The sequence below is a fragment of the Saccostrea cucullata genome, unplaced genomic scaffold (genome assembly GCF_032062105.1).
Source record: "Saccostrea cucullata isolate Sc308-1 unplaced genomic scaffold, CSIRO_AGI_Scuc_v1 ctg4062, whole genome shotgun sequence".
NCBI classification, from domain to species: domain Eukaryota; kingdom Metazoa; phylum Mollusca; class Bivalvia; order Ostreida; family Ostreidae; genus Saccostrea; species Saccostrea cuccullata.
This window is the reverse complement of record NW_026931502.1, coordinates 1-17,309: the sequence shown is the minus strand read 5'-3', so window position 1 is coordinate 17,309 and position 17,309 is coordinate 1. Positions and strand designations below refer to the sequence as shown.

Below are 17,309 nucleotides of genomic sequence, written 5' to 3'. Positions count from 1 at the left end.
TTGACCGGAAGTGACGTCAACGGACGGAAAATTAAGATTTAAGCTTCCAGTGACATATGTTACCCAAAAACCTGTCAAGAACGGCAAAAATAAGCAATTTTTAACTACTTCCGGTTTGACCGGAAGTGACGTCGCCGGACGAATTTTGACGGACCCATTAGATAAAGCTTGACATTTTTAACAACTTTGCTTCTTTGACGTATTACAAATTCTCAATACTTTTTGAGATATAAAGGAAAAACTTTTGGCCCCTTTCAGCCCTTTATTATAGGGGCCAGCCCCTTATTGTTGATATCTTTCGAAAGATTGTGACATTCTCAACAAGTTTTGTTCTATATGTCTTTACAAAATGTTAACATGTAAAAAGATATTGCAGAAAAGGTGTCAAAAATTTCTAATTCCCTGATAGAACTTTTTTCGAGCCATATCGAGCGCCGACGTGCGGCACTTCTGGAGAAAAAGAGTTGTGTGTGACAAAAGAGCACACGTTGCTCTATCATCGCTGAAAATCTCATGTTTCTGTCTTAAGGCATTTTCGAGAAAAATGATGGACAATGAGACCCCCTGAAAATCACTAAATCGCTAAAATCTCAAAACCGGAAGTGACGTCATCAAAACAAAAAATTATATATCAGGTTTGTTTGATGTTCTATCAGTCCTGAAAGTTTCATGAAAATCGAACGAGCCGTTTCCGAGAAATCGTGTACACAAAATCGGTAAGAAAAAAAACCAATAATAATAATAATAATAATAACTAGATGCGTTCTTGTTGCTAGAGCAACAAGCGGTCTTCCGACCGACTTTTTGTTAGCTGCCTCATCCAATGAAATAGATTTCAGAATTTTTTTTGTTTACGTTCATTTACAGCAGTCTCTCAACATATATCATGATTATTACAGGTAAACCTCAAAATATCTTTAAATATAGCTTTTAAAAATCGCCAAAATATTTCATACATGTTATAAAAGTGAGAAAAGGTATTTGCAATTGAAAAATGACAGAAACAAAGAAAAAATTTGGGAACGCCCACGGCGGGATTCGAACCCCCGACACTGGGACAAAGTTTGGTCCGGTCATATCTGTTCAATAAATGCACGCATCAAGACATGGAACACATATTTAGAATTCTCATTAGACACACTATAAACCCTGTAAATCCTAAAGAAAAATATCGAAAAACAAAAAAGTTGAAAAATGGGACTTTTTGAATTCACTTCCGTTTGCGACCGGAAGTGCCGACGACGAAAAATAAAGGTCGTTGTTCAGATTGGAGTTCGATGTTCTATTAGCTCAGTGAGTTTCACTTTTATATCTTCAGCCGTTCTCGAGAAAACTGCTGGACAAAATGCCTTTTAAAAAAAACAAAAATCCTCCAAAATCACGAACGAAAGTGAATTTCAAAAAAATGAAAAACACGTCTAGAGATATTCTCATGATGCATCATTCCTGTAAAAATCTTTTAGATCTGTCCACGCACAGCTGAGATATCGCTCTAACTATGAAAAAAAGAAAAATAATAATAATAATAAAAAACAGACGAATAACAATAAGGTCTTCCGAAGGAAGTCGGAAGACCTTAATAAAAATAGTGGAAAAGAAACCTAAGAATAACAAGAAGGTCTTCCGCTGAAGACGGAAGACCTTAACTAGATGCGTTCTTGTTGCTAAAGCAACAAGCGGTCTTCCGACCGACTTTTCGTTAGAGTTCTATGATGCGACATCCCATGAAATAGATTTCAGAATGTATTTTATTGTTTACATTTATTCACAGCAGTCTCTCCGCATACATCATGATATTTACAGGTATTCCTCAAAATATCTCAAAAATAGCTTTTAAAAATCGGCAAAATATTCCATACGATTTATAAAAGAGATAAAAGTCATTTGCAACTGAAAAAAGAAATAAACAAAGAAAAAAAAATTGAAACGCCCACAGCGGGATTCGAACCCCCGACAGTGGGACAAAGTTTGGTTCGGTCATATCTTTTCAATATATGCACGCATCAAGATACTAAACATATATTTAGAATTCTCATAAGACACTCTGTAAACCCTGTAAATCCTAAAGAAAAATATTGAAAAACAAAAAAGTTGAGAAATAGGACTTTTTGAATTCACTTCCGTTTGCGACCGGAAGTACCGACGACGAAAATAAAGGTCGTTGCCCATAACGGAGTTCGATGTTCTATCATCTCAGTGAGTTTCACTTTCATATCTTGAGCCGTTCTCGAGAAAGCTGCTGGACAAAATGCCTTTTTAAAAATACAAAAATCCCCAAAAATCGCGAAAGACAGTGAATTTTGAAAAAACGAAAAACACGTCTAGAGATATTCTCATGATGCATCATCCCTGTAAAAATCTTTCAAATCCGTCCACGCACAGCTGAGATATAACCCTAACTATGAAAAAAGAAGAATAATAATAAAAAACAGACGAATAACAGTAAGGTCTTCCGAAGGAAGTCGGAAGACCTTAATAAAAATAGTGGAAAAGAAACCTAAGAATAACAAGAAGGTCTTCCGCTGAAGACGGAAGACCTTAAAAATAGTGGAAAAGAAACCTAAGAATAACAGTAAGGTCTTCCGCTGAAGACGGAAGACCTTAATAATAATAATAAGAAACAGAGTAAAAACAATATGTTCCCCAACTTCGTTTGGGGAACATAATTAGTGAGGGTGCTGAGATCACAAAAATTAAATTTCGCTAAAAATTCATTGCGTTTTGCTAAATTCATTTCTCGCCAAAAACAACATTATACCGATTTTTAAGGAGAACTCTCTAAAGAGTTTCGCTTAAATTTCCACTTATAAATACGGTATTTTGTGTGTGTTTGTGTGTGTGTGTGGTCCGATCCTTCTTTAATTATATTAGCTTGATTCGGAAAACATACCATGTTTGCTTTCACTTTGAATTTTTGTTTTCCTCCGCTGAAATTGGGGGAAATCTATTTCTGTATGTCTGTCCGTCTTATTTCTGTCTGTTTGTAATTTTTTTTTTCCATGCATATGTATCTCAAAAAGCCTTTGAGTTTTTGGAATGAAATTTTAGATCCGCGCATGCTTTTTTTTCCTTAAGCGTGGGTCACAATGTTTTTCAAATAGGTTATAAAAATTGTTCTAAATGTTTCGAAAAAATATGTGCTGAATTAAAACGTGCATAATGTAGGCCTCAGCACATTTAACAGTGTCATACTATACATATGTACACAAATTTCCTTTTCATTTGTAAATCTAAATCTAATTTGGTTTTTCTTTTATTATTCGAAGTAGTTGATATTTGATACATGTGTAGCAGTTAGATAACGGATTTCGATATAGTCATTTAACTTTTGTAAATGTTCGAATTATAAAGGGATGTTTTAAAAAGCTGAAACGCTTACTTGATTTTGAAGCGAGACCATAGAAACTATGCGCTAAACCACGGTGTATTCTAGTCTTACATAGTAAAGGATTTCACTAGAAGTGAAACATGCGAAAGATATCAGTTGTTTCACACACTGGCAAATCACCCTCTCTTGTTAATTCATGTTATTTCTTTATCCCTTAATTTTCGAAAACTTGCAAGAGGCGAGCATGAAAAAAAAACCCCACATTTAATGGGTTGGATCCTGCCTTCAAAAATAATAAGAATTTTTTATCAAGTACATTTTTAGAATTTATACACATAACTTTATTAAAAATCAAAACAAAAAAATGGGGGTCTATGCGGGGTTTTTTGTTCGCCACAGAGCATTTTGTTTAACCTTTTTGCACTGTAAAAATTTCTTACACATAAATCAACTTTTAAAGTTTTTCCTCCAATATTTTTTGTTCAAATATTAAATAGACATATTAAAATTACTGACAAAAATTACTCCGCATGAAAATTTGACAAGAAAAACAAATATTTGAAAGTAATGACATTTTTTTGAATTATTTAAGATGAATTGTTAAAACTATCGAATATATTCAGAAAAGAAAATTAATTAAAAGTGGGGGGTCTGTGATGTTAATTTTCAGATACATGTATTACTAAAATAGTGTTAATTTTAAGCTAAAATTAGGGCAATTTTTTTCTTCATTTTCACAACATATTTGCTAAAGATATTTATCAAATATGACGATAGAATTCACGACAATTTTTTAAATACATGTAGATTATTTAGGACCAGTATAAAACAGTTCACTGCACAAAATAACGCCGTGGTCAGACTGCATTTAAAAATAGGAATCCAAAATTAATACATCTAGTACTTTAAATACTTCGAAAGAGGAAAAAAAAACGATCATTTTCCTCTTTAAAAACCTCAATTCCGCCACAAAATATAGTTCCTCACATAATGCTTTTGGTATGGATGTTAATCATGGAGTTTTAACTGAATATAGATAAATTGGCATTGTAGAATCCAAAGTATTGTAAGAATTCAATCATTATGCAGAGTTTTTGAAATATAAGTTAAGATGAAAATCTGCTCAAAATTTCAAGAGCGAACCTCATTAAAAGAAAATAATAGAGCTCTTTTTGTGATTCGGAGAATCAAGTCTTTATGCTCCAGTGAACGAAGTTGCCATGAAGACCAGCGTAGTGTAATTTAAGTTTCCATTCAATTTCTCTGTCATACAAATTCTGCACGTCTTTCAAAAAAAATGTGTCAAAACAATCATAGAAAAATGAGTAAAGATAGATATCTGTACGATTATATATTTTACCATAATATAAATATCTATTATGTCAGGCAAATCAGAAGAACAAAACTGGTACATGCATGCATATGAAAGAACATGCAGTAAGTAGGTCAAGGATCGATTGAAATATTCGGATCGATTTTAAAATGTCTGAAAGAATCTATGAGGATTTGACATATCATAATTTCAAAACTGAAAGAAGTGCCGATGTCAAAAAAGTTAAAAAATATACACGATATATCAAAGAGATTGAAAAGAAAGCTAAAAAGGAGTGGAAAAAATACCCAACCTTATACAGGAATAATCCCTGGATTCCAAAATTAGAGGATTTGGAATTTCAACTGAAATACAGAGAATTTATGAATGGCAAGGTAATGTAAAGGATTTATTTTGTTGAAATTAAGATTTTTTGAAAGGAAATGGGTCATGATTACATGTATTATGTTTTAAATAATATTTCTTTACAGGAGAAGATAGCCCCTTCCTACGATTGCAAATTAGCGTCTCTGTACGAAGACATTAAGACACATTATTACATGTACCAAAATGAATTAAAAGCAATGCCAAAAGATATTGAAGGGTGCAAAGATGTCATTGAAAAATATGTAGACGCAAGAGAAGTATTACCTTTTATGAGAGATGTCGTGCACAGAGATGGTAAGAGAAAATTTATTTAGTCTTGGTTCACTTTACCTGAAAACTCACTAACCCCCAACACTGGGAATACAATGAAAGTCTAACAATTAAGTAAATTAACATGTGAACAGTAAACATTATTACTAGTAACTACAATAGATCTACCGGGGTATGAAATGGACAGTACTGACATTTTTTTAAAAATATATATTTAATGTTTACATTGTAGGAAGTTCAGGTATGAAATAATTTGAAAACAGTCTTAACTAAACCTATATTAACATGTATCAGAAGTATTCATTAAATTATTTTTTTAAAAAGTTATTAGCATGTAAATACTGCTAGCTATAAATTCTGCCTTTCATTTAAAAAAAAGGACAATTTTAAAAATAAATAATGACACACGATAATACACTTGTAAAATATGAAAGCCCTAGCTAGTACTAACTGTCCAAAACTTATGGCCAAGGTTAAAGTTTTTTACGAAGTGGGACAAACTCTGAGGTCAAGGTAAAAAAAAAGGACTTGTCACAATGAATACACATGTGAAGTATGATAGCCCTGGCACAAACTGTTCAACTTTTTTTTTTGTAAAAGTGGGTAACACTCCAAGGTCAAGTGGTCTTATTTGGTGGTACCCAAAGAAAGGTCTTTTCACGAGGAATACACCTGTGGAATTTGAGAGCCATAGCTTCACCCAGTCAAAAGTTATGGGCAAGGTTAAAGTTTTCGGACAAACAGACAAACAGACAGACGGACAGACAGAGCAAAACTATATATTCTCGATTCTTCGATTGCAGCGACATAAAACGATTTTTAAAATCTTCTTTTTGAGAACAGTATACGAGTACCTATGATTAGTCATATTGATATTTTAGCATTCTTTGGAACTGTAGATTCGAATTTTTGATAGACATGTAATAAAGTTTTTCAGAATTTTGTTTTTAGATATCACAGATATTGTTAATAGGAGCAATATATCCACCAGCAATGGAACAAAAGAACTTCTAAATTGCTTGCAAAGGTACCCACATAGACATCTCAATGTACCTTCAGTATGGGCGACCTTTGAAATGGCCCTCAAACAAGCAGGTGTGTGTAATTCTCTGATAAAATCATGTTTAGTCATACTATTTGCTCAGATCATTTTAATATTAACTTTTATCACCAAAGAGGTAAATGTTTACAGATATTGGGAACATGGCATTATTTATGTGAAAAGGGATTCAAGAAAAATTTCAACGCTTTGCAAGCAACGGTTTTGGTCCTTTCTATTTTTTCCAAAACCTGTGGATGTCTGTAAAAAGTAAAATAATATTCTCTAGTTTTCACAAATTAATGAATGTATTGTGATACTACTGTAAATGACTCCAGATTTATCTTGACTTTGTTCAAATTGCTTTCGGTCTGGACGATTTCCAAATATGGAAGTCAAGAACGATAACTGAAAGTTGCTATAAATACGTATCATAGACACGTTAATATTTTTTCTGTCCAATCAGACAACAGCATTTTTACACACCCCAAAACATTTTTCAAAGTAACAAAAAGATAACACGTGCTTTTGTTTTGTCGTCAAAAAGATTTTTTGACAAAAAATCTTCAGAAGAAAGATGAAAAGTTTGGAAGAATAAGGTATTCCCAACATATTTACCGTCAACAAACTTGACATTTTCATCTCGAAAAATAAAAAAAAAAATACATGTAACAATGCGATGGTTTACGAAGGAAAAGCTCACACCAACAAGTACAATTATGACATTTACTACAACAGATCAACATGCTAAATACTGGTAAATTTAGTTTTGCTTAGCCGTCCGATTTTCATGGACAACGCGTACTTTCCACGCGTATACATGTATGTAGATCTACTGCACACAAGTATATTCTCTACATGTAGTGTTAAAATAACACGGGTTTCATGAGCACTGAATTCATTTTAAATGGACATACATGTACAGAAAAGGTATAAATCGTTAATAAAAGGAATGTACATGTACATGAATGCTTGTTATCACCGTTATGATACCTTGCCTCGGATACCAGAAACTGCACACATTTATAAACACTCGAGATATAATTAAATGTAAGACTGTTATGTTTCCATACGAAATCATTTTCACGCCAGGCTCTAAAAATTGAAAATCTGCCGTTTTTATATCAAATTTCTTAATACAAGCTTAACTTCGGAGATGTTACCTCGAAGTGACAGAATTTTAATCCGACTAAGAATTTATTTTTAGCTTTTAAGTCGTGTTTGTTCACGGTAAAATTGTTATATATACTATACAATTTCTAATTGTGCATAAAATTTACAAAAAGTATGTTTTAAAAAAATCTTTTGGGCAGAAAACTTAAAAACCTCGTGTTTTCTTTATTTTCTCATGGGTTTGTCTAAATGCCGTTATCTGATTGGTCAAAAGGATTAGCACTTTGTTTATTTTGTGTATTTATAGCAATTACGGTTATCGTCCTTGACTTCCACATTTGGAAATCGTCCAGACCTGTTCAACTTGAATCTTTATGTATACATGATTATCATATCGAAATAATTAAAAAATGCTTTCGATAATTTATATTTTCCTCAGGCTATGACTTTGTAACAAAAAAGATCAATGGAAAATTAGTCAGTCAACAAGAAGCCAATCATGAGAAACAAATAAAGTGCATCCAAAGATTATGTTACTTGATTTACTACCGTGTTGATGTAAACGAGGTATGTCCAGATCTAGTCAGTGAGGGTGTGATAAGTGAAACCCGATGCCAGAGTATAAAAGCCGAGGAAAAACTACACGGAAACAGTATTGCAACATATAAACTGATGGATTCAATATGGAGACTCCACGAAAACTGGTTCAATATATTTTTAAGTGTATTGGGAAAAAAGAACTATGATGATATTGCCGAGGAAATCGCAAAAGCAGGTAAAATTTCTAGATAGTAAAACAAATGGATACAGTTCCATATATGTTTTCATAGAGATGAAGATAACAATAATAAGGCATGATAATGACAAAGTTAAAAGATTCGATCATATGAGGCGCCGTTTTGGTATTTACTGCCAATAAAAGTGATATCACCTATTCGAATAAGTGATATCACCTATTCAGACTTTGAATAGGTAATATCACCTATTTGATTTGAATTGGTGATATCACGTATTCGAAAAGGTGACATCACTTATTAGAATAGGTGATACCACTAATTCGAATAGGTGTTATCACCTATTCCTTTCGAATAGGTGTTATCAATCATTCGAATAAGTGATATCACCAATTCAAATTAAGTAGGCGTTATCACTTATTCGAAAAGGTGATATCATCATATCATTTTGAATAGGTGATGTCACTTATTCAAATAGTTGATATCACCTATTTAAATTAATTATAAAATAACAACAGCTCCCAAGACTATGGGTCATTAAATCTTATTTACAATGCTTATTAACAATGGTAATTTCCATTCCTACGTCTATACGATATATCCTGGTTAGCTTGAGATAAAAGATACCACCGAGTCTGAAACATCTGTTTCATACTTGGAAATTTTACTTTTAAAACATGTTAATGGTAATCTAACTACTGAGCTATATGATAAACGTGATGACTTTACAGCTCAACGCACTTTTTAAGCTCAAATGGTTTTTCGCACAAATTAAGGTCACTTTGTTGTAATAAAAATTACCATTTTCGAACTGTAGTACAATGGCATAACCCTTCGTTATATTACATATATAATGTCAAGCATAAATGTCTTTTAAAATTATTGTCTTAAGTTTCCAAAGTGGATGTTTTAAACGAAAAAAATATAAATAAATGGAAGTATGTTTCGACTATACGATTCTACCACAGGTTTACACAAATTGTATAAAACAAGCTTTCCTTGATCCCATGTAGTTGAAATTTTTAAATTTTCTTCTTAAAGGTAATTATTTTTTAAAAATGTTTGCTCACTTACAATACTCCTCTTGGTTTCGTCGACATGTAGCGCCGAAAAGGGATACTATTGCAAAAGGAAACCACACTAAAGGGTAGAATAATGAAGTGTTTTTTTTTTTTTTTGAATAGTAAATTCCTTCTATGAAAAGGAAAATTCTTCTGCATTTACGAATTGAAACGTTAAAATTTTGCAGTGGGATGAATCTTTCATGATTCTAGATTTTAGAAGTTGACTCTTAAAAATCCCACCTTATTAACATTGAAAGCAGTCAAACAGATGAAAAATACTATTACCATCCCGAGTTAAAGAGTCAAAAATGTACAGAAAATACAAGTTACAGTTGCTGTATTGTACCCATGTCTACGTTTCTGCCAAGAGCTATTGCTTTCAAAAGTACAGATAAAAAGACAGTTACAATTGGCAAGAAACTACAAAAATTTAAATGAGAATAGTTGTTATTTTTCAGCCATGAATATATCAAAGTTCTACCAATTGATTTGTGTGAACTATGTTTAGTAAATGCGTATAAAACTCAAATTATGTAAACAAATACTTTTAAAATGTATTTTGTTGTCTCGATACACAATATTATATCATAACAATGTGACCTTAGTTTGTGCGAAAATCCATGTGAGCTTAAAAAGTGCGTTGAGCCGTAACTTTTCTATCGTCAACTTTCCTTACTTATGCAGCAATATACCTTCACCACTTGCATACGGAGTGTATATATCTCAGTTGATTCGATACGCAAGAGCATGCTCTACGTATGAACAATTGCTAAAACGAGGTCAATTATCGACAAGCAAGTTGATGAAACAAGAATATCAGCAGTCTCGTTTAAAGTCATCATTTCCTAAGTTCTATGGTCGATACAATGACCTTGTCAGCAAATAAAATTTAACATTTTTTCCAACCATGACAAGGATTACACGACGGGTGTGACCGTTCGGCAGGGAATGTTCACTCCTTCATGGTACCTGATCCCACCTCTGATGTTTCGGAGGTCTGTGTTTGCTCTGCTCCTATTTTGTATTGTTTTATGGTCTTTGATATTGAATACAGTTTGTTATCTCCATAATCTTCTTTCACTATCGTTTTACAATTCACCATTCTAGGAGACAATGGATAACAGTTTTGCATTTAATTTTAAGCAACCCAAATTGAAATTGTAGTTTGTTTCACAAATTATTTTATCTCACATATCTATTATGTATACTGTAAGAAAATTCTAGAAAAACGCAGGAAAACTGGGTAGTCCGAATTTTCTTGGTTCCAGTGGTAATCTTTATGTTATAGGGAACATCCATTATTTATTGTTATAACAAATTCAAATAGGTGATATCACCTATTCGAATTGGTGATATATCACCAATTCAAATTGAATAGGTGATATCACTTATTCGAATAGGTGATATCATCTATTCAGTACGAATAGGTGAAAATACCTATTCGAATAGGTGATATCACCTATTCATACCCAATAGGTGATATCACCAATTCGAATAGGAATTCGTAAGAGTGAATACGGCGCGGATCTAAGAAGTCTGATTTTAATTAGATTAAGGTCAGACAAGACGTTCCTCAAAATCTGTTTTGTATATCTTCGTAATGTATGAAAAATATTCAAAAATTTCAAAATTCTGATTTCTAAACCAGTTTCTAGACGTTTTTAAAAAAATCCAAACACTTAAACATTTGAAATTGGAAAATTATTTTTCTTCCCCAAAGGATTATATAAGAAAAACTACCCCTGATATCTTGCAGAAATGCCTGGTAAGGTACCTCAATTTTTTGTGAGTAAACATGTTTCAGTAGCAACACTTCAATGACAAACTCTTAGAAAAATTTATCTATTATTAAGGAACGTCTCGTCTGTCCTTAAGTGATATCACCTATTCAAATAGGTGATATCACTTGTTGTGAGTAAATACCAGAACGGCGCCTCATACGATCGGCCATACATGCATGCAATTTGCCATCTTGTCCTTCCAGTATCGGTTATAGAATTGGGGTTTTTTTTTCAGAAAAAGAAATTAAACTTGAAGAACATACTCTGTACTCCGAACCATATGCAATTCTCCCTCAATATGTAAGAAGAGACGACATTTATATGAGAAACAAATCAAAAGATGAGTGTACAACTCGATCTCCACCCTTTGAGCAAAGCAGAATACAACAAAGAAATCACGTTAAACACAGGGAAACTGATTCTTCACTATATTTTTCTCTAACTGATGCAACCTATGATTACAGACACGTTGATGGATATACAATATATGCGCCATCCATAGCACGTGCCGAATCTGTTATGTATAATGGTTACTAGACGAAAATACTTACAACGAACCCCAAATTATATATGCAAGTTTGTCTGTAAAGTTTTATATTCTGTTTAGATGAAAGGAAATGTCATGATATCAGATTGAAAATTTTAGAAAATATGAACTTCAAACCCCTAAAAAAATGCCTTTCTTATCCTAAAAATTGGTTTTTAAATATTTTTTTATTTAAAAAGTAAAACAAAAAATATTATAAAACATTACTAATAAATACAGAAACTTGAGAAATAAAAACATGATACATTGTAATTGTGTATTTTTTTCTACTTATTCAGTTTGTTGAAGCTCTGAGAAAGCTATCAATAAGATATACTGCTAAAAGTGACATCACAAATATAAGTTCGCTGCATTTCATGACAGGTGCCCCGTTGTAATTTCTGATATAATGGATAAATTTCCTCACATTCTCGCTCAGTTCCTGTTTTCTTCCAAAATCATTGTCACTGCTTGAGTCTGTAGAAAGATCCATGGAATCGTTTGCTGAAAATGCTAATGTTACATTTTCAATCTGTGTACTTCCAACAAAATTGTTTGTAGTAGTGCTCAAATTCTGGACATTTTCCAGTAAAACGCTTGAGGTAGAATTCACAGCTTTTATTTTTTCAGGTAATATGTCTTCAGTTATTGGTTCTTTGACATTGGTCACTGTTGTGATATCGGTATCTTTGTTTATATTGTTCATTGTTGTGAATTCGGCATATTTGTTTACATTGGTCTTTGTTCTGAAATCGGCATATTGCGCAGTATACTTTTTCGTTCTACCTGGTGCTTCTGTTGTGACGTCATGATGGGTGTCAGAAAAACAGTTGGCGCCTGTATAATTGACCGTGGTCCATGTGTCCGTTAGATGTGCCAGGGTTTTGGAAATATACGAGGATACAGTATTGTCCTCCATGTGATTGACACAATTGTTTTCTTGTGATGCATCAACCAGAGCACAACGTCGCTCAACCGCTACCAAATTCACCTCGGCATCTAATAACAAGGAATAAAATATATGCAATCATACTTTAAAAAATAACTTTTTAAAATATCATTTATGTCTTCAATTTTTCAAATAACTTGAATTCATTCATTTGTTTATTTCCTTTATAAAGTTTTCAAATTAGTTATAGGCAGAAAGTTTAAGATAGGAGCTTTCATCATATTGTCCTTTACAAAAAATATGATATTTAGTTTGAAATTTTGAACTAAAAATATCAATTTTTTGTAGAGGTTGTAAAATTGATACAACATACACTTTGATATTGCTTACCGGCTTCTACCCTCTGTATCCCTCTAGCCTGTACAATAACGTGGGTCTTTTTACATTTCACCACCAAACCAGCACTGTCATTACGTGGACACGAAATGTGAAGCTTCTGGTTGTCATGGAGACAGTCTGGATTAAAAGTATCAAGGAGGAGAGAATCCAACAAAGTTCGGGAAATTGTACGAAGTCCTTTCACTGTGTAATCTAAATGTACACAGTCCGAGCACATTTGACCTGTAAAACATTAATACAATTTCATTAAGATACCTTTGAAAAAGATGCATGAATGTGATTCTATATTTTTAGTAAATTAAAATTTGAATAATTTTGAAAAAGATTACCGGGGTGTATTAAAGTTGAGTAATTTAAGCAGGAAATTTTATATGTATCATTAAGTCGTCGCACTATACGAAAATGTTATCTTAAATTCACAGTCTTACATCAACGTTAAAAAATTGTGGAAAAACATCGATATCGTGGTAAACAAAAAAAAAATTAATAAAATAATGTTAAAGCAAAACATATACCTTTCACATTCCTGGTAGTTATTCCTATCAGAACACATAAGAGTACGTACATCTTCATCTTTGTCCAAAATTCGAATGAAAATGCCGTAGACTAAAACAGTTAACGTTGTTACATGCTAATTGTTTTTAGGACACCTTATACTGTGACATGTTGTGCAGATACACATTTTTCTGGCTGCTGACATGCATGAACGATCTCGTCACGGTTTGTTAATCTGCCACCCTCCCCCCTCTTCTCACATGCAGTGTAAAATGACATGTACCATTTTGACGGGACAATGTTTTAAGGTCTACTTTGAGTAGCCCGTGGTCAAACATAACACAATTATTCAAAAGGCACTCGTGATTTATTTCTATTATCAAACAGAAAAGTAGTCTTAATTATTTATTTAGTGCCAAAAAACAAATTGTTTACAATGTTGACATGACCGTAACAAATATTTAGAATTTGTCACAGAAAAATATTTCCCGTTATTTTACAGGGATTTTTTTTTTACTTTCATTGGTTTTGGCAGATATGGATAGTCAAGCAATTTAGGCAAACTGGGAGAATATAAAGTTTACTAGTTACGTATACAGTAAATTACATGTAGTCATTAAGGTACTTTTTTGATCGCATGATTTCTTATGACTGTATGTTTTTGTGTTTGATATCTTAAAGGTACAGATGAATAATACTCAATTTGACAATTACACAGACTATTTATCAAATGGAATGAAGAGCTTTTTAACGACTTTAAGAATTTATTTTTTCAATTATATATAGGCAGATATAACGTTCAATTTCAGAAAAAATGCAGGATTCTGTTTTATATGAATAAAAGGATAACTAAGTTTACACCACTTTTTATATTATAAGAACATTTTTTTTCTAAAGTAATTTAAGATTTTTCATATTTTCCCTAGAAAGTTCGAACTGAAAAAGAACAAATATTTATTTTCGACAACCAGTATGGAAAATGGAGAGAACCCTCAGTGTAGTAATTGATACATGTATTCACAGTTTTTGTAATAAATAATGAGAAACAAAACATTCTGCATTTCCTTAACGAATACCAAATTCTTACGAGTATTGAAAAAAAAAATCTCAAAATAATTAAACCATAATTTTGATTTAACTTTTAAATGCCAATATTATTATAAAAATTAATTAATTGTTTTTGATTGGCTGAAAAATTGGTTTAAATTTTATCACAATGACTTGAGTCAAAAACGTATCAATCCGCTTTAGATTTTGCAGAATCAAATTATTTAAGATGATTTTTTATTAACATTTAATTTTAAAAAAATTAAATGTTAAATTAAATGATAATGAATGAATTTAATAGCTTCCCAAGTTTTACGGTAAAACGCTTTTTAGATAAACCGCTTCGCTTCGTGGTTTGTAAAAGTGTAAACTGTTCCAACTCAGGTTATACCATATAATTTGAGTAGCTTTCAAATCCATATTCCTTTGATAATAAGCAACAACTTTTTTGTATTTATACCTTTTGTGACCCTTGGCAATAGGATTTTGATTTGCAAGCAGTTGATAAAATCAGGGGAGCTATGAAAATACCGTGGTAAACATGTGTAACATCAAACGTTAAATCACAAATTAACATCTGTGATAGACAAGTATTCAAATGCTTGTGTTGGAACTTAAATTTAAAGTTTATACTGTACGTTGGTGATTATTGTGAATATTTAAATAATCTTCCCAAGACATGCACTAAGAAAGAAAGTAATTCCAACTTTAATCTTGCTTTTTCAAGCTTTAAATTTAGCTTTTCCAACTTGTTATATGGAGAATGAAGAGCAATATTTTAGAGATGCATATATTTCTTGAATAATCATAAAATTGTACAAACGTCGTAATATCATTTTATGAAATTGATCTACATGTAGAAAAACTGTGTTTACATATACAAATTTGTGTACAATCATGTATCTTTCGTTTTTGGATTTAGTACAAAGATATGGAATTTTGAAAAAAAAATCCGATTCCTATCTTATTTCTTTTCTAGCTAACCAACCTTTAACAACAGAAACTAAGTTTTCCTTTTAAAATAAGGATATCTAATTCTTAAGAAATTTATACATGTAGATGATGACCAATTTTATTTATTTATTTATTAATTAATTTATTTATTTATTTATTTATTTATTTATGTTTTTTTTGGGGGTTGTGAGATTTAGAAATTGCTATTAACTTTTTAATGAATTGCAAAGTTGATTTAATTAACTTTAATGCATATAATAAAATACATTTTAAAAATATTTTGTATGATCTGACAGAAAGCAAAGTCAATACTCGGTTCCTGATTACTGTGATCAAATTTATGAAATTAATGTTTTGAATTGTTCATAAAAATTATGCATTGTTACTTTGGTCATTTGATATCCATAGTCCAATAAGGCGTACGAAAAATTGAAACGTGTTAAATATTTCGCGACCATATTGTTATAGATTATTGAAGAATTTCAAGAGTATATTGTGTCTCACTTGAAATTTATTAGAATAGCAATTGATTCTGAAAACTTCAACTTAGTTAGACTTTCAATTAAAGATAATTTGGGGTCCTAATTCTTAGTTCTGTATTGATTTTGAAAACAAAGAGGGGATTCCTTTTAATGACCTCTATGGTAATTAAAGGTTTGTCAATTTTTGTCGATATTTCAAACTGTTAAATTTCCTTTGAATGTTGTTCTTATTTCATTGAGTTTTTTAAATACGACGTAACTAACAATCATTGTTTTAGGTCGTTCTGTGCTTTAACTCTGTGATAATCATCATTATTAAATAGACAGCTTATTATAACATGATCACGATTTTCTAATGAGACATTAGGACAACTTTTAAGAGCAAATCAAAATGGTGCCTATATTTGACTGGGTTGTTATTTATTTTATCATTATATGTAAGTATTATTTTATTTTCATGAACTTTGACTAAACAATGACATGCAGACCTTATACAAAACATTGCAAACTGTTTTTAGGTTTTGCTAAAGTTTAAATTAATTTTTTTTTCACGTTACTTGATGTATTCTAATGATTTAACTTATTGAAAGCTTAAATTTCAAATGAAATAACTGAACACAAAATAATTACTAGTCAATGACAGTGTGTTTTATCAGTATATGTATATGCACAAGGATTTGTGGATTTTGATTTCGACCACATTTACATGATATAGAGGTAATACAAAGGATTGGAATTAAATTATAACAACTTACTGCTACTGTAAGAGAAAATATGATACTCAAAAATATGCTATACAATTTTTTTTTTTAAAAGACAGATATTATTAGATGCTGAATCAACTGTCTCTGATGAAATTTTCATATCAAGATATTGAATTCATTGAATTCTTCCCAAATCTTTCATACTATTTCTATTTTAAAAGCATGTGAAATCTTTTTCAATATAAAATACTCGTATTTTTACTGAGTAACAAATGAATTCAACTTATTTTAAAAACGACAAGCTATGAGAAAAATAATAACTTCTGAATTTCTGATATGACATATAGGATACATAACACCCACATACTTCTAAATGTTATAATGCATGTGTGATGGGTAGGTATACTAACTTGTGTACAAAAGACAACCGTTCTAAGATATTTTGTAAAAAGTATAATAATATGGATATATTTACATCCACAAAGTATTTATAAATATCTAAATATTTTCTCCTTTATTTCTTAAGAAAACCCATTGCGTTAATCACTGCATGAACTACATTAGGCATGTCGCCTGTTCAGATTTCTTGATCAGTGGCTGTTCCATCAATGAAACGTATAAAGACGTTCGCATCATTAATACAATATAATTAATCTTTTTTATCCTACTTTAAATGATTTTTTAAACAGATATACATATAAACAAAAAAATGTCTTCTTTGTTTGTTATTACTGCAATTAACGATCGCAGCTATTGCAGAAAAAAAAATTACAAAATCAGCTTAC

General features: G+C 31.3%; 1 protein-coding gene across 1 annotated transcript; it reads right to left on the bottom strand.

Moving 5' to 3' along the window:
- Positions 1 to 11,849: 11,849 nt before the first annotated feature.
- LOC134232779 (uncharacterized) lies at positions 11,850 to 13,415 on the bottom strand. The gene is made up of 3 exons (XM_062714756.1): positions 13,358 to 13,415; positions 12,834 to 13,064; positions 11,850 to 12,553 (listed from the first exon to the last, which is right to left on the bottom strand). The coding sequence occupies exons 1-3, from the start codon at positions 13,413 to 13,415 to the stop codon at positions 11,850 to 11,852; spliced, it is 993 nt and encodes a 330-aa protein (XP_062570740.1).
- Between the last annotated feature and the right edge of the window lie 3,894 nt (positions 13,416 to 17,309).

Bases quoted from the DNA above. Each gene is read 5' to 3' on its own strand.
- LOC134232779 (XM_062714756.1), bottom strand. From the start codon at position 13,415: ATGAAGATGTACGTACTCTTATGTGTTCTGATAGGAATAACTACCAGG. The intron at 13,065-13,357 runs GTATATGTTTTG...AATGTTTTACAG, and splicing joins AACTACCAGGAATGTGAAAG to GTCAAATGTGCTCGGACTGT. The intron at 12,554-12,833 runs GTAAGCAATATC...CCTTGTTATTAG, and splicing joins GATACAGAGGGTAGAAGCCG to ATGCCGAGGTGAATTTGGTA.